The sequence below is a fragment of the Hipposideros armiger genome, unplaced genomic scaffold (genome assembly GCF_001890085.2).
Source record: "Hipposideros armiger isolate ML-2016 unplaced genomic scaffold, ASM189008v1 scaffold_331, whole genome shotgun sequence".
NCBI classification, from domain to species: domain Eukaryota; kingdom Metazoa; phylum Chordata; class Mammalia; order Chiroptera; family Hipposideridae; genus Hipposideros; species Hipposideros armiger.
In genome coordinates, this window is record NW_017731681.1 from 1378224 (window position 1) to 1404451 (window position 26228).

Sequence of the window (26228 nt, forward strand, 5' to 3'; positions counted from 1 at the left end):
ATTGATGAGGGCATCCTGAAGTGAACGGCCCCGGCTGGCTTGACCTGAATTCCCAGGGGGTCTGTGGGGAAGTGGCCAGCAACCCCCAAATGACCCAGTGGGTATGGGGGAAGTCCCCCGATGTGTGCCCTGGAGGAGGCCCTGGGGCAGGTGGCAGAGAGTCCTGTCTGGGGCCTGTCCTAGTCCTATCCCCTGCCTAGACGCCCCCACCCCCACTTCCCAGGCTGTGGAAGTCCCTTCTCTGCTCTTTGGTAATTGGGGAGAGAGCACCTCCATGGGGGTGTGGGTGTGTGAGGCTTCCTTGGGGCTGTCCTAAGCTGTAGGGTCACTCTTGCCTTCTTCTCTTGAACCCTGGAGTCCCTGTCACAAGTGGTCCTAGTTAGGGCTGACTCCTGCCTTTGTACCTGGCAGCTGGACTCTCCCCACAGCTCCTCTGCGAGGCCCCCAGGGGTCGCTGGTTGCCCCAAACCCATCACTACAGCCTGGAGACATTTCGCTCTGAGGACCCCCTTGTTCAGTCTCCGCCCCTCCCCTCTCCCCATGCCTCCTGCCCAGGCTAGTTCTCTGAACGCGGGATATTGACCTCCATGTCCTCGGCACCTGACTGAGAGAAGGTGCCCAGTGCTCCATGAGGGCGTGTGGAGGGGCCAACTGTGTACCCAGCTCTCAGCGAGACACACTCGTGTCCTCTACCCTGAGGCCCCCAGAGGGAGGAAGGTGTGGCTGGCAGCACCTCTTGCTCCTCTGCTACTGTGTCTCTGCAGCAAAGGCCCTTGGGAGAGGGTGCATGGCTCAGGTGGGTGAAGGGTGTCGGGGTGGGGGACTGTGCCCCTCAGCCCTGACCTTGCAGGCTGGGCCTCTGGAAGCTGGCCTTCTCTCCTCTGGCTGGCTCTCTGACCCACACATTCCTGCCTGTGCAGCTTTCATGTACCTAAAAGCCTGGCTGCCTTTTGTCTGTGAAGAAAATAGCTGATGCTGAGAGCCCAGTGGTTGAAGCTTCAGGCAGCCAGGATCAGAAGGGCAAGGGGTAGGCAGCCAGCTCCAATCTGCCCAGCCCCATGTGGGGTTCCCTGCTTACCCCATGACAGAGGATTCAGGCCGGCAGTGGGGGCCCCGTGGTCTGACTGGGTCCCGGCATGGGCTGGGCTAGTGGTCAGAGGTGGCTGCAGGATCCCATCCTCAATCTGGCTGCCTGGCCTGGCTTGTAGGTGCAACAGAAAGAGCAAAGTCAGCTGGGAGGATGGGCGGGGCCTGAGGCCGGGACTCAGTCATGGCGAGGAGGGAGGCAGAGCAGCCCAGTCTGTGTGTTGTTTCTGATATCTCCTGGCTCTGACACTCAGAGGGTACTTTCATGTCTCTGAGTCTCACTTTCCTTATCTGCAAAATGGGTACAATGGCCCTAGCCTCCTCCTCTAATAATAATCTCTGGCTTTCGCTGAGGGCTCCCATGTTTTAAGTACTTTGAGTGTACTCACTAATGCAGTCCTCTCTATTGTTACTATGACAACTTTATAGGGGAGGGAACTCAGACCCAGGGAGGCCACTTGCTTGCCTAAGGTCCCATGGGATGGCAAACCTGGGTTGCAAAGCCCCGGGCAGTCTGGCTCCAGAGTGTGCTGGGAACTTACACACTGTGCCAAGCATTAGGGAAGAGCAGGGGAGGGAGGGGCTTTTAAACACTAAAGCTCACAACAAGAGGGTTGGGGTTTATTTATGTCAGGTGGCCCTGGGGTATCCATGGTGATGGCCACGGACATCCAGCCACTTGGTTTGGGGTGCCCCAGGCCTTGTGCAGGTCAGGGTAGGGGTTTCACCCCTGACTGTTCTGAAAAGCCTTGAATAATGCAGGGGTCTGTGCCCTGGGTGGGTTCTGAGACACGGGGCAGATTGGCTACCTCCCAGCCCCACCTCCTTTTTTTGAATGGTGTGGGACACAGACTGGCTGCTCTCAAGGGGTCCTCAAGATTTTGCTGGTCTGGGAGCCCCTGATTCAGAGCCCGAGCTGTGGGCATCCTGGGGCACCACCTGTGCGCCAGCCAGTGTCACCACAGCTGGGCCTGTGTGTGTGGCTGCAGGAGCACAGCAGCCCGAGAACAGAGTCAGGCTGTAAACACGTGTGCACACGTGTACATGGGCCTTTGCACTGGCTGCTCTCTCTACATGAAACACCCTCCCTCAGATCCCCACAGGGCTCCCGCTGTTGCCTCCTTGGGGTTGTGACTCAAATGTCACCTTGTCAGAGGGGCTTTTCTTGACCCTCTCTCTAACAGCCCCCTGCTCCTCCTTGTCTTTCTTTTTTCTCCTGGACCCTTTTCCCCACCTACCAGCTTCACCTTTCCATTTATACCTCTGTCTAGACTGGGAGCCCCACGCGGGTGGTGGTCACCGTCTGTCCCCAGCACTCAGCACTACACTTGGCAGCCATCACTCTACTGATTATTGGTAGGAGGAGTAAATGAATGAATGTGCTGGGTACTTGTGTACCCATACGCCACATACGGGGCACATACGGGGCACATACGCCAGCTGTGCTAATATGTGTGTGTGAGCGCATGTGCACACACACAGACAGACAGACGGATGCACTTGGCATTCATCTTCATTGTTGCTCAAGCCCAGGAGCAGCTTTTTGTCTTCCCCCATGTGGCACGGACCTCCTTGTCACTCTAGAAGCCAGAGAGAGCGGTTTATTCACGTATTCTCTCCCACTTCAGTCACTCAGCCCTTCTGTGTGTGAGGCTCTCCTGGGTGCCAGCTGTAGACACAGGGTGTATCACTCAGGGGTGTCCCACCTGCCCCTTCCCCAGGGGCCTCCCACAGTGCAGTGGGCGTTGACTAGTGTTTTGAGAGTGGGATAAATCCAGCCTCCCTCCTCTGCTCCCCACGTGCCCTTTCCCAGCACAACGAGGGTGCCTTAGGATGCCTGTTGAATTGACAAGTAGACCAAGCATCCCAGCACCTGAGAAGATAGGCCTGGTGCCCCTGGAGCAGCCCAACGCGGTGCTGAGCAGACTCTGGAAGACGAGGGCAAAGGGAGGGCTGCCTGGAGGAGGCAGCATTTGAACTGGGCCTTGCCTCACAAGGAAGATTTGGATGTGGGGAGATGAGGGTATGGCTCTGTGGGCAGAGAGGATAGAGAAAAAGACAGACAGATGGACCTGGAGTAGGACACCTGTGTTTGGTCAGGTGCTGCTGCTGGAATCTGTGCTCTTGCTGACTCTTGCCCCCTGAGGATGTGACAGGAGGTACCATGTCCCCAGCATCTAGAACAGTGCCTGGCACACAGTAGGTGCTCACAGTGTTGGGTGAAGGTAAGAGGGAGGGAGGGAGAGAGGGAGGCAGAGAGATGGAGGAGCTGGCAGTGGGGTGGGCATGGCTACCTCCCACCCCTCTTACTTAAGCTGCTGTTGTGAGTGTTGTGCTCCCCCACCCCCTCCAGCTGGGCTTGGGAGACAGTGGGAGCTGAGGCGACATCAGAGCCCCACTCTGCCCATGGTGTTCCCAGGGCGGTCCCTTGCTCTCCCCCACCTCAGCCCAGGCTGGGATGAGGAGGGAGGAATATGTCGGAGAGCCTGTCAGCACCGAGCAGGAGGTATCCACTAAGCACGGCCATAACTATGGGGGGCGATGGGGGGGAGGCACAGGGGAGAGTCCTGGGTGGGTGGGGTAGTCAGAGAGAGGGGCAAGAGGAGCGGGCCACCAAGAGGAAGGGGAGAGGGAGGTAACTCACACAAGAGCTCCCCTTTCGCATGCTTGCTGCCTGCCAGGCGCTGCCCACAGCGCTTCACATGAATTCCACATGTGACCTTCACAGCCTTGTGAGAAAGGGATTGTAACGATTTCCATTTTGCAACTGAGGAATCAGGCCCAGAGAGGTAAAGTGACTTGCCCAGGGTTTCCCAGCTGGTGGGTGGTAGAGCTGGGATTTGAACCCGAGCTGTTTAGCTCCCAAATCTCTGCTTGAAACTATCCCCCTAGGAACTTCGGGAGGGCCTGGAGCAGAGGAGAGCTGGCAGAGGGAACATGTAAGAGGATGCTGCCTGATCCCCTGGACAGCTGCTCAGGAAGCTGTCCCCTCCCCCGCAGCCATCTCAGGGCTGGGTCCCTGTGCCAGGCTGTCAGGAATTGTTGGGGATGGAGCAGGGGCCCAGGCACTCCCGCAGGCAGGAGGACACGCATACCCTGCGGGAACCTGGGAACCTGGTGCTCAGCCCTCCCACCCTTTCCTGGGAATGGGGTTAAGAAAGGGAGCAGGGCCTGGGTCTGAAGGCTGCTGGCAGGTGTGGCCCACCGGGGGAGGGCCCTGGGTCCTGACACCTGGACATCCACCTGTCTATCTGCCATCCCTACCCAGGCTGAGTGCCTGAATGGGAGGGGAGGTGGGAGGTGTGTGGAAGAAGGATGAGGGAGGGCTGAGCGGGGAGTCGCCCGTGCTCCCTCTTTGTCCTGTTCTGCCACCAGCCCTGACACCTCTGCTGTGCAAGGGCCCTTTTGACTCCGGGCACTGTGTTGGGAGACAACGCCAGAGGTAGGAGACAATCTTCTAATTAGGAGGCGAGGGGATTCCTGGGTGTGTGATTAGGACCAGGCGAGAGGTAAGTCAGCAAACAAACAAACCAAACCATCTTGTCTCAGCTTGCCGTGAAGGCGGGCTGTATCTGGCGGTCCCGGCAGCCATCTCCACCACCTTCTCCAGCTCCAGCTCCAAATTCAGGGCACTTCTGCTCAGAGGGATGACCCGGGGGTGGCATTATTTTGTTCTGTGCTATTGTTGACAATTTAAAAAATATGGACATTTCAGACATGTACAAAAGCACAACAAATAGGGCACTGAGCCTCCATGTACGCCCCGCTCGGCAGTTGTCAGCTCTCAGCCAATGTTCCCACCGTGATCCTTTTGAAGGAAATCCCAGACCTCATCATATCACTTCATCTCTAAATATTTCAGTACATATCTCTGAAAAAGCGGGTCTCAGCAGGGGATAATTTTGCCCCTGGGGGATATTTGGCAATGTCCATCAACATTTTTGGTTGTCACAACTGTGGGAGGGTTATGTGTGCTATGGGGATGCTGCCAAACCTCCTACAATGCACAGGACAGCCCCCCAACTTATCTCCCCCCCAAAGTGGTAATAGTGCTGAGGCTAAGAATCTGTGCTCTAAGAGAAAGGGACTCTCAAAAACCAATCAACCAACTGCAACTATAATACTATTATCAGACCTAAAAATAGCAATGCTTTTTAAATTAATCATCAAATAGCCAACCGAAGTCTACATTTTAGAGGGTGCTGTTTTCATGCTAAGTGCTCTCCGAGGCAGGAGGACTGGGTTAGTTTTTGGACACTGCTGACACAGGCAGAAAAGGGGTCACAAGATTCAAATGTGGTTTGTTTTCTAAACAGGTGCTATATTTGCAAGGTTCTACGTGTGAAAGGTACAAAGGGTATGAGGTGAAAGTTCCCTGCCCAACCCTGTCCCCAGCCACCTGGTTCCCTCCCCAGAGAAAACTGTTTGGTTTCAGAGCTGTGTGAGTTTGTACCTGGGTAGATAGGCCCCTCATACCGTAAGTAGGGCGCTGCAGCACACAGATCTGCTGGTGTTTTTACCCAGAGCAGTGCCTGGAAAGCTACCTTGTTCTTTTTCACAGCTGCGTAATATTCCTTGTATGGCCATAGCTTCTCTCACCAGGTTGTTTCCAAAGCATTGCTGTTACAAAGGGCTACAGTGAATGGCACGGTGCATACCATTTTATAAAGACCACGAGAGCTGCAACGAGAGGGCTCAGTTGCTCAGAAAATCCAGAAAACCAATCATCCATTTTCCCCACGTCCTTTCCCCTGAGTGAGCTCAGTGAGGGGAGGCAGTGAGGGGCCTGCTGAGGCCTGCCTGGGGGGCATCGCAGGGGCTGAGCTGGGCCATGGCCTTTTCGGAATAGGCGTCCTCAGTGGAAGGTGCGCCCTGACTTTCCCTGGGGATGGGGACACCATAGGCATAGGCTAAGTGGGCGAACACTTGTCCAGGGGGTGTCCCCAATCCTCTTGTCCCCAGAGCATTTCCCCATCCTCAGTTGCCACTGGGACTGAAGGTCTGGCCTGGAGGGTTTTGTTTTGTTTTTTGTTTTTGCCAGGATTGAATCTTAGTGATTCCTTAGGGGGATAAATCTTAGATTTTACATTAGCCCAGATCAGTATGCCCACCCCTTCACCCCATCACCCTGGACAGCTGAGGCAGGGCAGAGGGCACACAGGAAGGGTATGTTTGGCTGTGGATGGAGGCAGGGAATAGAGATCGTGGGGCACTGAGAAGTCCTGGGGAGCTGGGCAGCAGGGGGGCACATGAGCAGGGTGCTTGGGGGTGTGTGCATGGGCCAGCGAGCAGGGAAGACACAGGAGGGTCCACACAACCCTTTCCACGTCCTTTGGGGATGATGGGATGTCAACCACAGGAGGAAGGGCAGCATAAGGGCTCTGCATCTCACCTTTGCCTGGGGGTGGGCAGGCGGAGCTGTGGGGGCAGTCGGCTGGGTGGTGACCTCGGGGTGACCTGGGGGAAGGAGATGGACCCCTCAAGGCTCCCTCTCACCACCTCATCCCCATCCCATACCCAGGCCACACCATCTCACCCACCTGGGGATTTTTCCTGGCTGGGATTGTCCAGCTCTTTACGTAAATAGAGGCCCCCAGAGGCCCCTGGGGTATGTGTGCACATGCATGTGTGTGCGCACGTGTGTGCGTGTGTGTGTAGATCTCTGATGACTCTGTGGTGTATACATGTGTATTGTTGGGGGACCAGCAGCTGCGGGACCCAGGTGAGGCTAGCTGGGAGATTTTCTGGAGCAGGGCTTGATGCTGACATACCAGTCACTTCTCAACCTGATGTCAGCCTCACTCCTGCTGGGAGTTGGGAGGGCCACAGGGAGGGCCAGGATTAGGGGGAGCTGAGTGGGGCTGGGAGGCATCAGGACCCTGGGCTGGAGCCAATGGCAGGGCTGGCCAACCATTTACACACCTTTTCTGGGCCTCAGTTTCCTCCTCTGTCAAGTGGCCTAGGATCTGTCCAGCCCATGTCACAGGGTCTCACCCAGGATGAGAGGAGGCGATGCCTGTGGAAAGGGCTAGGGAGGTTCTAAGGCTGTGGGGACAGGAGGGAAGTTGGTGTGTGGGGGTGTGGTGCTGGCTGGGTAGGGTGGGGGTGCCAACCGCCCCCATTAGTGGCCCCTCTCCCCTCCAGATCCCTCAGATCAGCTACGCCTCCACAGCCCCTGACCTGAGCGACAACAGCCGCTACGATTTCTTTTCCCGCGTGGTGCCCTCAGACACGTACCAGGCCCAAGCCATGGTGGACATCGTCCGTGCCCTCAAGTGGAACTACGTGTCCACGCTGGCCTCGGAGGGCAGCTACGGCGAGAGCGGCGTGGAGGCCTTCATCCAGAAGTCCCGAGAGAACGGTGAGTCAGGTGCCTGCCTGCAGGGCCATGCTCGGGGGACCAGGGTGGGGTGGGATGGGGGGGTGTTGTCACAGCACAGTGGCTGAGCACTGCCTGAGAGCCATTCTCTGGGTCCCCCTGCCCTGGGCCATGCCCCTTGTGGGCCTCCGTTTTTCCTCTGAGCACTGGGGACTGGCCTGTGGCCTTGCTGGGCAGCTGGCTGACTCCTGGGAGTGAGGGGTGGATGTGAATGACTTTTGCAGATGTGGTCAGGCAGATTGAGGGACTGTTGTATTCCTGGTGTGGGAGCTGGTGGAACAGCCACTGTTCTCAGGCAGAGAACAAGGGAAGGGGGTTGGGATGGAGGTGGCCTTGTTTAAAGGAGCTCTCAGGGACCCAGGAGCCAGGGGCCAGCCAGAAGATTCTTGGAGCAAGGGTTGTTTGAGGGGGTCAGGGATTCAGAGTCCCTAAGATTGAGCAGCGTGGTGTGGGTGAGGGGCAGGGGTGGCAGGAGTCACATCTCACATGGCTGGGCTGGCTCAGGCTTCAGGGCAGTAGGTGCCCTGAGGGTGGGATTTGAGGAACGGTGGGAAAGTGATTTGCTCTCCTCCAGGTCCCCCACTTACCACAGGCCACCTCCCTCCTCCCCTCTCGCCCCCTAATTGGTGTCCTCAGAAGCTCGTGATAAAGTTTTTAGGTATGGGCAAGTGATAAGAAGTTAACATAACAAGGTTTAACACCTTGGCAGGCCTGGGCCTCTGAGTGGGTCAGTTCCAATGGCCATGCCGAGGGACTGGGTTGAGGGCGTGCTTCCCCCCTCCACCCCACTGAGCGAGCCTTGCCAAGAGTGACGGCTGATTGAGGGCTGTGGGGCCGAGGGATGGCGCCTGTCATGCTTGAGGTGTAGAGAGGAGAAGTGGGGAGACCCTTCCCCCTCCTCACAGACACACATCCCTGCAGAGAGGGCCCCTCTGCCCCTTCTCCGGGCCTTTTCCAAGGCCCAGCCTCTAAATAGCTGCTGTGGCAACCTCGACCTTGGGGGATGGTGTCTGTGTATTTATACCGGTATAACCCGGGACTCTAATTGCTTTTCTAAGGACCACAGTGTCCAGAGGCTGGCGTTAGTAACACCCTGTGGGCATAATCCTGCTATAAATCTTGGATAAGCCCCTTTAATTGCACAGCCAAAGCCGCTTGGGTGCCTGCAACCTGGCAGAAAGGCCGGCCAGGGCGGAAGTGGGGCGGCGCTGACTGATGGCTGCGGCTCCAGGCCACGCCCCACTCTAGCAGCTGGGCCAGCAGAGGGAGGCAGCAGGAGTGGACCGACAGCTCCCACCTCCAGCCAGGCAGGTGGCAGCTCCCTGAGACTCATGGTGGCCGTGTCAGACCCCCAGTGCTGCTGCCCCCTCCCTCTGACTTTTCCTCCTTTGCTCAGACTCTGGGCTGACCCCAGGTCCTCCTCTGTGACTTGACTCTTTCCCCAAACAAACCTACTGCCTTTCTGTTTAAGATGCAACCTCTGCAGGATTTGGGGACAAAGGTGCCAGATGGGGCAGGGACAGAAGATTCAGCATCTTAGTGTTCAGTTATGTCCAGTCCCTGCTGTACGGGACCTAGCAGCCACCCCCCTGTAGCCCTCCCTGTGGGCCCAGTACGTGCTCAGCACCTGTCTTACACCTGTTATCCTGGGTATTCTTCCTACCCTATGAGGTAGGCACGCCCATTTTATAGGGAGGAGCTGAGACACAGAGAGGTCAAATAACAACTGGCACCTGGTCACACAGCATGTTATCGATGGAGAAGGGATTTGAACTCTGGCAGCCTGGCTCTAGGACTAGAGGTCTTAACTGCTTTTGTATTCTCATCAACTCTTCTGCCTGTTTCCCACCACATTAACTGAGGCCACTGTGGACAAGCCCTGTGCAAGGGACGGGATATGACAGTGATACACGTGCACACGTGCACACCCACGGCCCAGAGGGACACATGCTGACAAGAGTGTGAGAGGCATGGGATTAGGGTGAGGTCTGAGCATTGCATTTTATCTGAAGCTAAGACTATTATTTAATTTTTCTAGGCATTTGGTAGTTAGAAAATAAAAAAGTCTACTCAAGATTTTTATATTTTTTTATTATTTTTTCATGTGGGAGTCAAACCAGCAACCTTGCTGTTAAGAGCGCATGCTCTATCCACAGCCATCTGGGCGGCAGCTCAGCTCAAGGTGCCGAGTTCAGTCCCAGCCACGGATGGGAGTAGCCCACCATCGAACAGGCAATCTTGTCATTAGGAGCACGTGCTCTCACCAGCTAAGCCATCCTGACGCCTGTTGGCAGCTCAGCTTGAATGAAGCTCACTGGCCCATGTGGGAATTGAACCAGCGACCCTGTTGCTCAGAGCTCGTGCTCTTAAGCAAACTCTTAACCAACTGAGATACTCGGCCATCCCTTACTCAAGATTTTTAAAAAGGACTTCTAGACAAATAAGAGAACTAGCTACTTTGCTGAGGCCTCCAGCTCAGGGACACTTCTGCCCTGGCACAGCTGCCCTCCCACCCCCAGTGCCTGTGCCCCCTCTGCCCCATCCTGTCACTGAGGGCCTGACCTCCCACCCTGGCTGCACCTCCCGTGTCCCCAGATCCTCCTGCTGTCACCCTGTTTAGGGTGCACAGTCCAGGACCCTGGCTGGGCCTGCCCTTGTGTACGGGCAGCGAGGTCTCCCTGCCCCGCTAAATGAAATTTGATTTGGAGGAACGTCTTGAGGCGGTTGAAAAGAAAAGAAGAAAGCCACGCTCCAGCTGGCCAAATTGAAATCAGAATTGAGCGGCCAGTAGAAAGAAGCCACTGTACCTTGTAGCCTAATCCCTGCGAAAGATTAAAGATGTCTTTGGCCATATATTGTATTGATTCGTCCTCTGAAGTATAAATCATCAGTGAGCTGCTCAGAGGAGTGCCAGGGAGCGGGGCAGAGGTGCGGGCATGCTTGCCAGGCAGAAGATGCACATCAGGGCCGGCCGAGTGGCGTGATGGTTAAGAACTCGCTTGGGATGCCAGAGGGCCCCGGTTCGGATCCCACATATGAGGGCCAGTGACACTGCCCTCTGCAGCTAAGATGCTGAACAACAGCTCAACCTGGAGCCGGGCTGCCATGAGTCGCCGGCGACGGCATAGGCTGCAGCCCCTGTGGCAGTGGGTTGCCATGGACTACCGTGTATAGCCAGCAGCCAGCGTGAGAGGCCAGCAGCCATCGTGAGCGGCCGTCCAGAAGCCGGCGACTGATCTGCCTCACCAGAGAAGAGCGCAATGATGGTGCCAACTTGGGCCAGTGAAGCAACATCCTCCACAACTAGACTGAAGAACAAAACGACAGCAACTTGTCTGTTCCCCTTCCCCCAATTCCCCAGCACTGTTCCTATTCCCCTAATTCCCCAATAAAAATCTTTAAAAAAAAAAAAAAAGAAGCTGTACATCAGAGCTGTGGCAAGTGCTTGGCCAGCAAGTCCTGGGTGCCACCTGTATGCTGGGCTCTGGGAACTGCATGGGAGCATAATCGTGCCCATTTGATAGATGAGGAAACGGAGACCAGAGAGGGGAGGTCACTTTCCCAAGGCTACACAGCAGAGCGTGGAGGAGCTGGGACTGGAACCCAGCTCTGTTCTCTTGGTGGGGAGCTCCGGGGTAACACCCAGCACTGATTGGGAAATTGGCGTAGGGCTTAAAGAAAGCAGGCGCCTCTCTGTGGGGTCGCTGGGGAATTTGGTCTGCTCCTCTCCAGTGAGTGATTCCAGCACCCTGGGTACCTCCTGGCCTGTGCCCCCAGAGTCAGAACCAGATGGCCTCTCTGGGTGTGGCAGGAAGGGACGTGGGGGCTCCTTAGGCCTGCTCCTTGGAGGACACCCTATCTCACAGTGGGGAGTTCCAAAGCCTCATCTTCCTGCTGTGTCCCTGCATCCCCATTAATATTCTAGACATGCTGATGAGTCAAGCTTTTGCTGGTCTGACCTGCAGCTCCAACTCCCCGGGTTGAGCCTCAGACCTGCATTTAGATGGCCCCCGTCAGTGCAGCACGGGCAGTGACTGGCAGGGCCGGCAGTCTGAGGCCCAAGGCTGGGGTGCCTTCTCATTTGCTGGCTATGTGACATCTCTGGAATCGGCTTCTCTGGCTGTAAACAGAACATTGGCCTTCTGGAGGCTCTGAGGGGCTGGGGGAAGAGCTTGACCAGCTGGGAAAAGCTGTGCCAGCCCCTCCGGGGCTCATGTTTCTGAGAGACCAGAGAGGAGAGGTTTGCCCTGGGGCACTCCCAGGATCCAGAAACCCCTAAGGGTGGACACTAAGAGTGCCCACTCCCCTCTGCTGCCCACCCCTTACCTCCTTGACTTTGTATCCTCCCACTCTCTTCTTCGTCTTTCTGCTCCGGCGACAATAGCCTTTGCGCTGCTCCTGGAACACTTCAGGCACAAGCCCACCTCAGGGCCTTTGCACTGGCTGATCCTTCTGCCTGGAGAGCTCTTTCCCTGCGTATCCATGTGGCCCACACCCTCAGTGCATTCAGTGTCTTCCTAGGTGTCCCCTCTTCAGAGAGGCCTCTGTGACCATTACATCTAACATAGCCTCTTCCTCAGCCCATTACCCATTACTCTCTTCCCTGCTCTGGTTTGCTTTAAAGCACTTTAAAGTACATTTTTATTTGTTTGTTGCTCACCAGAGCAGAGATTTCTCCCCGGTTTTGTCCTTTGCTGCATCCCCAGCCTCTAGCACAGTCCCTGGCACATAGTAGTTGCTCATTGAGTGTGGAATGCATGATTGATCACAAAATCTAGCCCCAACTACTCACTTCTCAGTCCTCCTCCCACCCCTGGGCCTGTAAGTTTGCTCTCCCAGCCTAACAAAGGGGCCCTGAGGCTGGCACAGCATAGGCATCTGGGGTTAGTCGGGCTGCCCTGGGACCTCGGCCCCCTTCCCCACTGAGCTCCCCGCTGTCCCTGAGCCTCTGCTGACTCACTGAGGACAGAAATCCTTTTGGGGGGCGGTCAGAGGCAGGGATGTGGGAACTCAGGGCCTGTCTGCAGCAGCATCAGGCTGAAATGTGGGATTCAGCTTCCCCTCATGTCTCACGATAGCGCCTGCCTCAGACGCTTCATCCTGAGGGGCTGCCTGCCTTAGATGACAGGAAAGGGAAGAGGCTCAGCCTTCCAGACCCACTCAAGTCGCCCAGCTGGCCTGGGCTTCACAGACTTATTTCACATCCACCGGGTGCCCAGCCCCGTGTGAGGATAGGAGCTAGGCCGTGGGCCCTGCCAGCTCTCAGTGGGTATGGGAGGAGCGGTACAAGCCAGACCTAGCACCCTGCCCTGTGTGCAGTAGGGTTCACCTAAATAAGTGAAGGTAGGGATGTGATGGTGCATCTGCAAGAGAGACACTCTGGGGATGCAGGGGGTCCCAGCCCAGCCAGACGGGCAGTCCAGTAGGGCTGGGGGGAGGGGTACTTGGACAACTGCAGAAGAAGGAAAGGGCATGCCAGGTGGGGGAACAGCATGAGCAAGAGCCTGGAGGTAGGAGTGAACAAGGCAGATGGGACTCCGGTGAGGGGCCTGGCCTGGTCCTCATGGCCATGGGACAGGGACCAATGTGAGATGGAGCTGAGCAGAGATTCTTTTAGGCCAACCCTGTATTTTAAAAAGGTTTGATACTTGGGGTTGCGCCTGCTTGCCCGAGAGAGCATGAGCACACATCCTCTCCACCTGCCTCGTGCAACCTGCTCAGGGTCCAGGGGGTCCTCTCTGCCCATCGTGGCTCAGTGCCAAGACCCCCCTTCCCTGCAGGCTTCCCTCATCCGCTCTCCCCCAAGCAGAATTGCTCACTTGGGTGGGGAGGGTGATCTGCCCCCAGGCTCACCACCTGGGAAGCCCAGTGCCTGTTGACCTCTCCCTCTGTCTCTTCCACTTGACTCTGGGCTCCTTGAGGCTGGGAGGACAGGACCCCTTGGCTCCGTGCCCCTGGCCCTCCCTTGCACATAGCAGGGCCTCAATATATGTTTGTAGAGTGAACAAATAAGCAAACAGACGAGCAGCCCTGTGCCCTGGGCACGTCACTGCCCTTCTGGGGCCTCCTTTCTTCCTCTGCAACAGGCGTGGGTACATCAGCTCATCACCCTGGTCTGGCTCTGACATCTGACAGGCTGTGTCCTCACAGTCCATGGCCCCTGATCCAGGCATTCTTTCTGTAAGCAAAGGCTTGTCAAGGGTATTCTCATGATTCTGGCTCATTCTGGAAACACCCTCAGACATTCACTGAAAGCTATTTATTTAGGATGCTTCTTTCTGTCAGAGCAGTGCTGGGAAATGAACCATTGCTCGAGGGGTGAGGGAATGGTTGTCCAATGGTGGCGCTTCAGGTCGTGGTCTTTTGGTTCAGGGATGATTGGGGCCAGTTATGCGGGACAGAGCTTGGGCATGCAGCCTTCTTGCCTCCACTTGGATGAAATGTGGTTGGAATTAGCCAAGGGGATGGGTTGCTGGAAGCAGGGAGGGGTCCTGCCACTGGTTTGATGTTTATGAGAGTGGGATGGCTTGTAGCATCTTCTCAGGGAGAGGCCTCTGAACTGTCCCTGCAGTTGCCTCCCTCTTTGACTCACAGCCCAGGGACCCAGCAGCTGGAGCCCAGCATGACCTGCCCGTGAACCATGCATTCTCCAAGGATGTGGGGGGAAGTGGGCTCACCCAGCAGCCAGTCCCCACATTCTAGCTTATCAATTAGGCTGCCCTGGACCTGAGACCCGTCACATCTTTAGCTCCCCTCATCTGCCACCCGTCACTCTAGTGGGGGTGGAAATTAAGTGGACCTGGCATGGGCACCTCCTGCTGAGCCATGAGGCCATCACGTGCTAGCCAAGTCTCCTGACTGGCACTTGGAGATTGGCAAGGTGCTGTGGTTAATGTGACTGTTCAGTGATTGCCAGGTCAATCTGTGTCCCGCTCTGAAGATGAACCCTGCGCCTGCCTGGCCCGCCTCGGGGACTTCGCCTGTCCGCTCTGATTTTTCTGCCACTCTGGCTTGCAGCAGAGCACTGACACCGCTCAATTTTGTGAGTCCCCTGGGTTGAGTGTCATCAGGTCACTTTTCCTGCACTCTCCGAGTCTTCTCTGATATGTTTGGCCTGGCCTATCATGATGAGAACACACTCCCATCTGAATTCGCCTATAAGCTTGACAGGAATGACAGGAGGAAGATGTTAGACGCCAAGCCCTTGTTGCTCTGAATTTTCATTCCTTCCCTCCTGGACAGGAAGCAACCATTTCTTTCACTGGCATTTTTTTGTGGAACGTGTTTGAAGATTTCTTTGGGATTTAAAAATGTTTCCCTTTGCTGGGTGTAGCTCCTTTGTGGCCTTCTGAATCCTGTTCTTTTTTGGATGACACAGGGGAGTGGATGCCGGCTCTGCCACCGTGAGCTGTGCCACCATGAGCAGTCGTTTAAGGTCTCTGGACCTCAGTTTTCATCTGGTGAAATGGGGATATTAATAGTACCTCCTTTTTAGGTTGTTGTGAGCACTAAGTGGGTTAATACATGTAAAGCACTTAACACAGCCTAGGCCCTAAGCTGCCCAAAGTGTCGGTTTCATCATTATTAACCGGAGTTGGGGAGTGAGGCAGGGGGCCCTGGGCTGGGAGTCTGGGTCCAGTTCTAGTCCTGGCTCTGTCTCTGCGTGGCTGTGTGACCCTGGGGTGGTCACTTTCCCTCTCTGAGCCTCAGTTTCATCACCAATGTGAAGGTGACGGGTCAGGGCACCTCTGAGATCCCCCACGACGTGGGTCTTCGCATCCTTCAGCCACCTCTTTTGGCTTTTCTATCCGTCCTCACCACATGGAGGTCAGGGTATGACGAGGTTGGCCTTTGGCTTCTGGTGTGTCTATTGTTCTTGGGCCCAGACCTGAGCCCACAGAGTAGCCACATCCATAGCCACCTGTTCCCTCAGCCCCTTCAGCCTCTTTGGTTTCTTTACCTCTGATCCTTTGGACAAATAAATCTCTAAACCTAGTTTGAGCCTGATTTTCTTCAAGTTGATTTTCTTGCCCTTGTTTCTCCCTCCTCCCCTTCCCTGAGCCTCTTCACTGGGAACTCACTGGGTTCTGTCTTTCCAGGTCCCCGTGGACAGGGGAGCCCCTCTGATTTCCTCCCCTTTGTTAAAGAGCAAGTGGTGGAGGTCACTGACCTTTCCTAGTCCCCCTCGCCGCCCCCCACCCCCACTCTCCGGAAATCTCTTTTACCTGTTGGTTGATTACTGGACTTGAGCCTGTTTTCCTATCTGAGGTGGGGTCCCCGGCACCCCAGATTCCCTACTTTAAGCTCCTTCACCCCAAATTCCCTACTTTAAGCTCCTTCACCCCAAATTCCCTACTTTAAGCTCCTTGGAGGTGTAGCTAAAGCAAGTTTCATCCGTCTTCCTCTCTGTAGCTGTGGAAGGACCCTGTGAGCTCACCGTTTCCTTCTGTCCCTGCCCCGAGACTTCCTGCTGCAGGCCAGTATGAGGCTGCTGAAGGTCCTGGGTGGTGTCTCTGTCTCATCCCCGTCTCTACTCCTATGTGACCCTTCCCTGAGCTTCCAGTGTCTTCATCTGTAAGCCCAGGGAGAGGCTGTGTACCGTCTTCAATGGGCTCATGCACATGGACACACTGAAGATGCCCTTAACCCTTTCCCTTTGTTATTCTCTGTGTCCACCCATCCAATCCTCTCCCAGAGCCTTTGAGCCCCACAGGCTCTGCCTCCTACACTGGCCCCTCAACCAGCCTGGACTGTGTGAAGACCTCTGAGCCTCCTTTTGTTTTAATGTACATACGAGGTTTGACCATTAAGTTCGTGAACTTGTTGCAACGATGTTGCTAACCTTTTTGATATCAGAGGGATTATTCATTATGAATTTGTACCAACGGGACAAACAGTTAACCAACTTTACTATTTGGAAGCGCTGAAAAGGCTGCGTCAGAAAGTTAGATGACCTGAACTTTTTGCCAACAATTCATGGCTCTTGCATCACGACAATGCACCAGCTCACACGGCACAGTCTATGAGGGAGTTTTTAGCCAGTAAACAAATCACTGTATTGGAACACCCTCCCTACTCACCTGACCTGGCCCCCAATGACTTCTTTCTTTACCCAAAGATACAGGAAATATTGATGATATTCAGGACATCAAGGGTAATATGATGACAGTTTTGATGGCCATTCCAGAAAGAGTTCCAAAATTGCTTTGAAGGGTGGACTAGGCACTGGCATTGGTGCATAGCTTCCCAAGGGGAGTACTTCGAAGGTGACCGTAGTGACATTCAGCAATGAGGTGTGCGGCACTTTTTCTAGGATGAGCTCATAAACGTAATTGTCCAACCTCGTATTTCTAAGGAAGGTCTCATTAGCTGCCCTCTCAGAAGCTGCTGGGCCCTGGCCCCATGTCTGCCCCTGCACAGATGCACTGAGAATTCTCCTCATTTTACAGGGGGAGTGGCCATGGCCCAGGCTCTCTGAGGGCTTGTCCAGGCCATCCCAGCTCGTGGGTGGCAGAGCTGGGGTTTGCACTCAGCTCCATGCCCCTCCAAAACTGCCCAGCTCTGGAGCTTGCGGGAAGGAAGGTGGAGCCCTCCTTTCAATGACGGGTTTTATTCCCTTCACCCGACTTCTCCAGGGAAGCACTGGTGGGTCAGTCAGATGGATGGACCTGGGAGGACCCGCCCCCACAGAAGACCAGGGAAGGCAGGGGTGGAGTGGCTTGTGGGATGGGGAGTGTGTGTGTGTGTTGGGGGAGGAGAGTGTGTGCGACAGGAGTCACCAGCCACATGTGTCTTGTATGCGCCTGTGAGCGTTCCTGTCTAAAAGTGGGCGTATGGCCCCTGGTGGTCACTCCTCCAGTGCTGGCTCCCCTCCTAGTCCTGGAATTCTCAGGAACTCAGAAGGTTGGAGTCCAGGACTCACACCACACAGAGCCCATGTGGGGGTGTGGCTGGCGAGTGGGGGCAGTGGGGGAATTCCTTTCTTCTGCTCTTCAATCCTTTCATCCCTCACCTCTGCACAGTAATTCATTCATTTGATGAGTAAATATTTATTGAGTACCTACTGTGTGCCAGGCATTGATCCATGACACCGAGGACACCACAGTGGACTAAACAAATGAAGATCCCTGGCCTGTGAGCTCACATTTGGAGAGAGGGCCAGAGGCAGCTTACAGTAAACAAGTACATACATCACTGTATAATAAAATTGCAGATAGGAGCTGATGAGCACTGCCACAAGCAAGAATAAAGCCGAGTGGCTCTGTTGGTAAGAGTGTGAGCTCTGAACAGCAGGGCCGCCGGTTTGATTCCCACATGTACCAGTAAGCTATGCCCTCTACAGCTAAGATTGTGAATAACAGCTCGACCTGGAGCTGGGCTGCAGTGAGTGGCCGGCAATGGAGTAGGCTGCAGTGGGCTGTTGTGAGCTACTGTGAGTGGCTGGCAGCCAGCGTGAGCAGCTGGCAGCTGGCATGAGCTACCGTGAGCGGCTGTCCAATGGCCGGCGACCAACTGCCTCACCCGGGAAGAGCGCAATGATAATACCAACATGGCCCAGTGAAGCGATGTCCTCCACAACTAGACTGAAGAAAAAAAGGACAACAACTTGGCTGTTCCCCTTCCCAATTCCCCAACACTGTTCCCCTCCCCCAATTCCCCAATAAAAAATCTTTAAAAAAACAAAAAAAGAATAAAGCAGCATAAGTGGACAGAGGGACAGGTGGTCAGGGAAGGCCTTTCTGCAGAGGTGACATTCAGGTACAGCCCTGAATGCAGTAAGGATACGAGCCATGTAGACATCTGTGGGGAGAGTGCTCCAGGCAGGGGAACCAGCAAGTGCAAGGGCCCGGAGATGGGAACCTCCCTGGCATTTGCGCAATAGCCAAGAGGCAGGAGCAGAATGATTGAGGGGAGCAAAGCAGAAGAAGAGAGGCAGATCCTGTGGGCCTTCTGGGTCACTGTGAGGACTTTAGCTTATACTCCAAGTAAGATGGGAACCAGTCCAGGGCCATGAGCAGAGGGCGGATGTGAATAGACCTGGGTTGACTAGGATCCCACTGGCTGTTGTGCAGAGAATAGACTGTGGTGCTGAGCCAGGAAGGCCAGTGAGCAGGCTACTGCTGTCATACAGACAAGAAGTGATCATGGCTTGGACAGGGGGTAGGGTAGTGAGAAGGGACAGATTTGAGGTGTATTTGAAGCTTGAGCCCCCTGGACTTGCTCCCACATTGCACATGGGCAGAGAGCAGGGGCATCTCCCAGGCACTCCTGGTTTCAGCACCATGGATAGCGACACTGCCCCAAGGCCTCAGACATTTAGGGAAGCTCTGGTCAGCTCCGGTCCCCAACAAACGGCCAGTTCTCCAGTTCTTGGACAGTCTGTGAATGCTGTGGAGCCTCATCTGTAAAGTCCAGGTCCCTTCCCCTCAATTTTGTTTTCATTTTTTTTTTAGCCAAATATGTTTATTTCTGGGCACTGCTGCAAATCCTTTTGGGGACAAGGCAGGTCTGAATGCAATTCTATAACTGGGATGAGAGGTTTGGAAGCAGTTGTCTCCAAAAATCTCTGCATCTGGCTAAACTGCTGTTGCAGGGACGGGGAGGCCAGGCTGGGAATGGGGGAGGGGAAGCTTCCTTGAGGAGGGGCGGTCGAGAGCCTTGAAGGGCCTTGAAAGCCGGGTGGACTTGTCCCAGGGAGCAAGAGAGTGCGCTGGGTACGGAAGGGAGCTTGAATTTGGTTCTTCATGCCACCTCCTTTTGCGAGTGAGAAGGGGACAGCATTCCTGAGAGAGCATCAGGATGATGTGAGAGGGTGAGCTGCCCATGGCAGAGTGCTCCCCCCGTAGGTCGGCCATGGACTTGCTCTGTGTGTTTGGATAAGTCACTGTTTCTCTATGGTTCTCAGTTTCTCCATCTGTAAAGTGAGGATAATTGTAGTCCCTACTTTGTTGGTTATTGTTAGAATGACAAAACAGGCGAATTAGCCATTAGAAAGGCCAAGAAAGGGGAATGAGATGCTGCCTCTGAAGCCTCAGACCCCAACAGTGAACACTCAGCCTCTTCCTGGTTGGGGTTCTCCCTTCTCCCATGGTGACTGTCCTCTTTCTTCCCAACTTACATGGTGCATTATATCCACACTCCATTTTGCTGTAGATGGAATGATCCTATGGATATTCTATGCAAATTGTCATTTTTAATGATCCAGAAGGAAAGCCAATGATCATTTTGTAGACATCTTGGGGCCAGAGGGAGGCCTTGGGATGGGGAGAGGAAGGAGGACAAAGTGACAAGCAAGAGGAGGGAGGGAGGAGAATGAAAATGGAGGGGGACACAGTAGAGGCTGCAGAGGGGTGGGAGGGAGGGGAACCCCAGCCCCAGGTCCCATCTCCCAGAGCCTGTCTGTCTGCCCCATTGTACAGACAGGGAAGGGAGAGGGGGCAACTTGGCAGTCGCCCCAGAAGGTGGGAGAGAGAGAGTGAAAGGTGGAGGAGAGGGAGAAGAAGGGCTGGAGAAAGGGGAAGTGGGGGCGGCCAGGACTAGGCTCTGGCGTGTGGGGCTAGGTTTTCTTATCTGTACGTGGGTCATAATGCCTGAGACGGGGGCTGGTTGGCAGGAGCTAATGAGAGAACATGTGCAGAAATTATTCAGCTGATGAGTGCTGCATGAACATGAGGGGCCATGGAATAATAAGGGGGTAGAGTGAGTGTGTGAGAGAGGGGGAGGGGGGAGGGGGAGGGGGAAAGGGGAGAGAAGACGGAGAATAGGGTGAGAGAGTGATTGGGAGGAAGGCAGAAAGAGGAGGGTGGAGGGACAGGAACTGGAGATGAAGCCAAGAGACCTTCTGGACAATAGGCCAGCTCCTAATTAATTAATTAATTAATTAGTTCATTCATTCATTCATTCATTCATTCATTCTTTAGCAACTATCATCTACGTGATAGATGGATGTTGGTTCCATGAGGGCAGGATTCTTGTCTGTACCCACAGTATCTAGGACAGCACCTGGCTCTGGGGGGCACTTAGTAAATTGTTGCTAAATCAATGAATGTACTGTGCCTGGCAGCGGGCCTTGCAGTGGCCATCTCCCTGGAGCTCAGAGGCTAGTGGGCACAGTGACATCTAGTCCAATAATTTCCATTCACTGTGCTAAGTACAGTGATTGAGACATTGGGATTGTTATGGGCACCCAGGGGAGAAGGAGCTTGGGGTCACCCATGAAGACTTCCTGGAGGAGGGGGCCTGAGCTGAATCCTCAAGAATGGCTAGAAGCTGACTTGAAGAAGAAGGCGTTTGGGAAGGGAAACAGTCTGAGCAAAGGCCTGGAGATGGGAACACCCTGGTGTGTGCTTGATGCTGCAGATGCTGCTGGAGGTGGGGAGCACTGAGAGATGAGGCTGCAGGGCCTTGGGATTGGGCCGAGGAGTTTGGATTTTGCCCTGAGGGAGGTGAGAGCCACTGAAGGTGTGTGTGTTGCAGGAGTGACAGGGTGGGACTGGAGGTTTGGTGGAGAGTTGTAGGGGCCAGGCTGGGCAGGTTAAGGTTTGTATGCAGACGTAAGGCTCTGGTCTGGTAAGATGGTGTAGACAGGAACAGGTGTGCACAATGGGTAAGGTCCTGAGGGGTCAGCTGGCTGCTGCCAGGTGAGGCTGGACCTGCTCCAGGTGCATGGAGCCAGCCTGGAGAGGGGTCGGGGCAGCATGTATGAGTGGCACGTGCTGGACTGCCTTGGGCGGATCACGGCTCCTCTCTGGGCCTTGGTTTAGATCAGAAAGGAGCTCTCAATTCTGGGCAGTTCACCCTGTCACTAAGGACATTTAAATGTCAGTATAAATGACATGAGTCCCTACTGACATTTAGTGCCCAGATTGCCAGGTGTCCTTGTACTGTAACATGGAACAGTTCCATGCTGTGAAAAGTTGTCCCACCCCAAATGCCTATTGATTGAGAAAAACTGGCAGATGGTAGTGCCTCTCCCTTAGTTCTGACCTGCAGGATGAGGGTCAGTTGAGCACCCCTCCCCCCGCTCCCCCCCTCCTGGATGCCCTCCTGAGCCCACTCAAGGCTGTTCCAGGACCAGGCCACCTTTCCCTGGTCCCTGTCTCTCCACTCCCACATCGGCCACGTAGGTCCCCAGGCTGTGGGGCTCCTTTTCCCCAACAGCGATGGAAGAGCCTGGGGCAGTTTTTGGGGGTGAGGTGAGGACTTGGGCTGAGGAGTTTGGACTTCTCATCTAGCCTCTGACCTTCGGCTATCAGCTCTACTAACCTATGCCTCAGGAAAGCCTTTCATGGCACGCTGGGCCAGGCCGATGTCTGCGCTGCCCGCACCGCAGGAGGCCGCCAGCCTCGCCACTGTGCCCCACCATGGCCAATTTTGGGGGCACATTCACATCCACCATCTCAGTCCTTCCCAGGTGCAGTCAGCAGCCCCATTTTCTGGCTGAGGAAGCTGAGGCCTGGTGGGATGAAGGCATCGCCCTGCGTACATCCAGTACCAGGGCTGGACCCAGGCCATAGTTCTTTGCGTGTCCTGCCATTTTGCCATTGAAAGGGTCAACTTGGAGGAACCCAGCTCTTTGCCACCCCTCCCCCTGCCCTGACCTGAAGAGGAGGGGGCAAGGGCTGGCGCAGTAGAGGATCCAGGAGGACTTCATTACCCAGTGCCTGCTTGTGCCAGGCTGGGGGAGCTGAGCCCACCGCCGGCAGGAGACATGCTTGGTCTGCCTGGGTAATTACATCTCGACATTTCATTTTGCTTGTCAGTTTCCACTTCCTGGGGATGTGGGCTCCTAAATATTTTATCCTGGCCTACAGCTGCCTGTTCCTCTCCGGCCAAACTGCGGGCTAGCTTCTGACCCTTAACCCTGGCCCCTCCTTGCCCCTCCTTACCTGGCTGAGCTTTGGTTCCTGCTATGGGGTGGGGTTGGCAGAGGTTGTCTTCTCCATGTCCCCGTCCCAAGCAGGGGTTCTCCGCCACCAGCCCAGCATTGGCTCCTCTTCCCAAGAGACCTGGGATGAAGAGGCCAGGCAGACAACATTGCTGGAAATCAGGCTCAGATCAACCAACACTGACTGAGCACCTACTGTTTGCCTGGAGCTCTGCTGGAAACTGGGGAGTTAGGATTGAGGAAGACATAGTTTCCCCTGAAGGGGCTTATGGGCTGATAGAGGAAGCTGACAATAATATAATAATAGCAAACACATATTGAATACTTATGTACCAGGTACTGTTCTAAGCACCTTACATATATTAGCTCACTTATTCCTCACATTCTATTATGAGGAGACGAGGCTCAGAGAGGTTAAGTAATTTGTCCAAAGCCACACAGCAAAGAAGTGGCAGAGCTGCACCTGAACCCAGGCAACCCGGCTCCAGCATGAGAATGACAGGACTGACCACAGCACAGGCAGAGGTTGGCAAGTGCCAATGGTGGGTGTGTGATGAGAGCCTGAGTGGGCAGTGATGGGTTCCAGCTGGGGGAAGGCTCCGCGCTGTTTCAGGGGAGAGGAGGGGACATTGGGCCCTTAGGCTGGTTGGGGTTGGGCAGGTAGGGAAGCAGGAGGACATTTCTGGGACAGGGGCCAGCAAAAGCTCAAGAGTGAGAGAGTCCGAGCCGAGCTGGAGAGAGCGGTCCTGCTGTGGTTGAGTGTGGAGTTGTGAGGCTGAGGAAGGGGCAAGGAACCGCGGTGTGACCGCACCCCCCAGGTGTGTCACTGGAGCTGGGCACAGATGGGGAAGAGGGCTGGGTGTCTGGTTCTGCAAGTGGCTCCTTGGCAGAGGACTCGGAACAAATGCTCAGCAGTCCTGGGTCAGATTCCCCTTCTCTGAACCAGATCTGAGAAATGGGTGGGATTCCCTCACTCTGACCACTGAGAGTGGGGTAAAGGTGAGGTCTGGGGGCCCAGGCTGGGGCAGGAGTTTCCTAGGGGCGCCTTGGGGTGGGGGCAGGCCAGGAACCAGCCCTCTCTCTGTGGCCTGCCCCCCTCAGCCCTCTCCCACCACCACCTGCCTCCAAACACCTTCGCTTTCTTTCTATTTTTTCCCCTTCTTTCTCGCTTCAAAGGTGTTTTGCCTAAATGGGTTTGTGTTAAGATAGTAGGTCGATCACTCAGCAAAAATTTCCCTCTGCTCAGAGCTGAGCGCCATGAATAATGCAGCTCTGAACAATGCTGCTGCTGCCCAGCTGCCTCCTGGGGAGGGGAGAGCAGCCTCAGCTCAGAGGCACCACGCCCCACAGCTGGTTCCCCAAAGCTGCGTCCTTCCCCTCCCCCAAATATCCCCCAGGGCTGGGGCTGTCTGCAGGTGATGCCTTTAATCCTCACAAGGACCCTGCTTGTCTGGGGGGTGGGGTAATGCCATCCCATTTTATAGATGCAGAAATGGACAGTCAGAGAGGCTGGGTGAAGTGGCTTTTATCATGAAGCAAGCAGGTGACTGAGATGGGACATGAGCCCTGCCTGTGCCCAGGCTCAGCCTTCTGTCTCACACCAGGCCAGCTCTGATGCCTGTGTCCCCTGCATCCCCAGGTCCAGCCCATTTTTCTGCAGGGGCAGAGCTGGGCATGAGTGCAGGGCCTGGGGGCAGAGGGAGAGGTTTCAGAGGAAAGACAAGGCTGTGCCTCAGTGGGGGCCACTGCAGCTGCTCGGTGAATAGTTGTTGGATGACAGAGGTGTCATACACCTCCATCCAGTCACTAACCTAGTTTCCCACTGGTCCTCCCAGCCAGGCCCGCCTCTGCACCGGTAGCAAAGGGGAGGTATTAATGGTGCCAAGGTATGGCGCTGGCCAGCCTGGCAGTTCCCAGGAGGTGTGGACACATGACCTGTGTGCTAGCATGTGCAGGTTTGTGGCTGTGTGACTGTAGGATGTGACTGTCGGGAGGCTGGGTGTGGTTGTGTGAGGCTGTGTGCTTTCTGTGGGATTGTGTGAGACGTGACTTTGTGTGGCCGTATGCATGTCCTTGTGGCTGTGAGGCTGTATGAGGTTGTCTCCGGGTTCATGCCTCGCATGGGGTGGGGCTGTGGGTGGGGAATGGCGCTGTGTGTCTCTCTGTGAGGGCTGGTGACTGTGGGATTGTGTGAGGTTGAGGTAGTGTGTGGCATGTGATTTTGATTTGTGAAGGTGTATATGTTGCCGTGTGTGTGTGTGTGTGTGTGTGTGTGTGTGTGTTACTGAGAATGTTTAGGAAAGAAAGGACAGTCCTTCAAGCTATGGCCCTGGGTTCTGCCTAGCACCTGTCCCTTGGAGACAGTTCTCGGTTTAGCCTGGTGCCCCGGTCCCCAGAGCATAGGGACCTCACCAGCCCTGGATTCTGACCCAAACTGGGCGATGAGGTCCCTGTCCTTCCAGCTTCTGCCCTCCTGCCTCAGCAGCCCTCACCCCACTAGGTCTTGCCCACTCCCCAAAGGCTTTGGCTCCAGGAGGCAGACCCAGGCCTTCACAAACACCATTGTATTGACTCTTACTCCAACCTCACAAGGCGGAGTTTCTGTGAGTCCTCCCCCATTTTGCAGATGGAAAGCCTAATGTTCAGAGAGGCTAAGTAACTTGTCTAAAGGCACACAGCCAGGAGGTAGTGAAGCCAGTATCCCTGGCCTCAAGCTGGAGAGCTTGGGAAAGCTACATGCAGGTGAAATATTCATGCTACTCACAGTCCTTTGGTGGAGTGCATTAGGGAGATGCCTCCAGGTGGGAAACCAGGGTGACTGCCTCCCCGTCCTAGCGCCCACTGCCTGCTGTGGGCTGGAGCCACCCTGGCTGTAGCAGGGAGGGTGAATGTTCTATTTCATGTTCTTTACTGGCCCAGCTGTCTTCATGCCCTGGGCCCATGGGGCCCCACCGATTTGCTCAGCTATTTTATACTTTTATTCACTCGTTCTGCTTTTGCACGTGTATTTCCTCAGCACTCAAAGCAAGGAATTTTCATCTATTGGGTTGTCGGAAAATTCATGATGTATTTTTTCTATGTTTTTCATTGCAAAAATGCATTATGACTTTTCCGACAACCCAGTAGTTGGAGAAGTAAAACCTCAAGAGAAGGCAGGACTGAGCGAGGTGTCCGGGTGTGCGTGACGCCCAGCCCACGCATGTGCATGGAGCTCATGGGTGGGTCCTGCCACGGCAGATGCTGTGCATGGATTATCTTTGTAGCCAAGAGCCTGGAACCAAGTAGGTGCCAAGTGCAAAATGGGTGCCCAGTGCCTGTTCACACAGATTCTGGGCACTCAGTGTGACCAGGTGGTGGCACAGAGGAGAGGTCACAGTGGGCTGTGGGGATGAGGGAGGCTCCTAGAGGAGGTGGGAGGGTTTGAATAGGTGCAGGTGCCCTCGTGGGATTCCAACAGAGCCTCTGCCCCACGCCCACGTAGCAGGATCTGCCTTGCTGCCCCTCCCAGCCCTGTCAGTTGGACACTTGGTGGCTCATTCATCCGGAAATATGGATCAGTGCCTATCCCGAGCAGGTGCAGTATGCGTGCTGGGTTCTGTGAGGCCCCTAGCTTAGAGACAGACGCCAAGGACCTGACCGAGGCCTAGTGAGGGACGGGCTGTAATGGGGAGTCCGGGGTCACTGACCAGCCCTGGGGGATCCTCCTGGCTGAGGGAGCAGCCTCTGCAAAGGCCTGTTGGGGAGCAAATGTGGGAGGTTGGCAAATTCTGGTTGGGACCAGGGTGGGGCTGGATACTGCAGTCCTGAGGACCTGAGGAGGAGATGTAGTCCTTGTGTCTCTCTCTCTCTCTCTCTCTCTCTCTCTCTCTCTCTCTC

General features: G+C 55.2%; 1 protein-coding gene across 8 annotated transcripts in view; it reads left to right on the forward strand.

Moving 5' to 3' along the window:
• GRM4 (glutamate metabotropic receptor 4) overlaps positions 1–26228 on the forward strand; it is a 122809-nt gene that overhangs the window by 48241 nt on the left and 48340 nt on the right. For 6 of the 8 annotated variants that reach the window (XR_002126054.1, XM_019660885.1, XM_019660880.1 and 3 more), the window contains exon 3: positions 7231–7447. The exons of 1 other annotated variant lie outside the window; for it this stretch is intronic. Coding sequence is in view for 6 of the 7 variants with exons in the window: in XM_019660885.1 (XP_019516430.1) it covers positions 7231–7447 (217 nt within the window). In the remaining variant the exon portion in view is untranslated. Of the gene's footprint in view, positions 1–4510; positions 4529–7230; positions 7448–26228 lie in introns of those variants that run through there. One more of the 8 variants, XM_019660886.1, reaches the window with a different exon arrangement.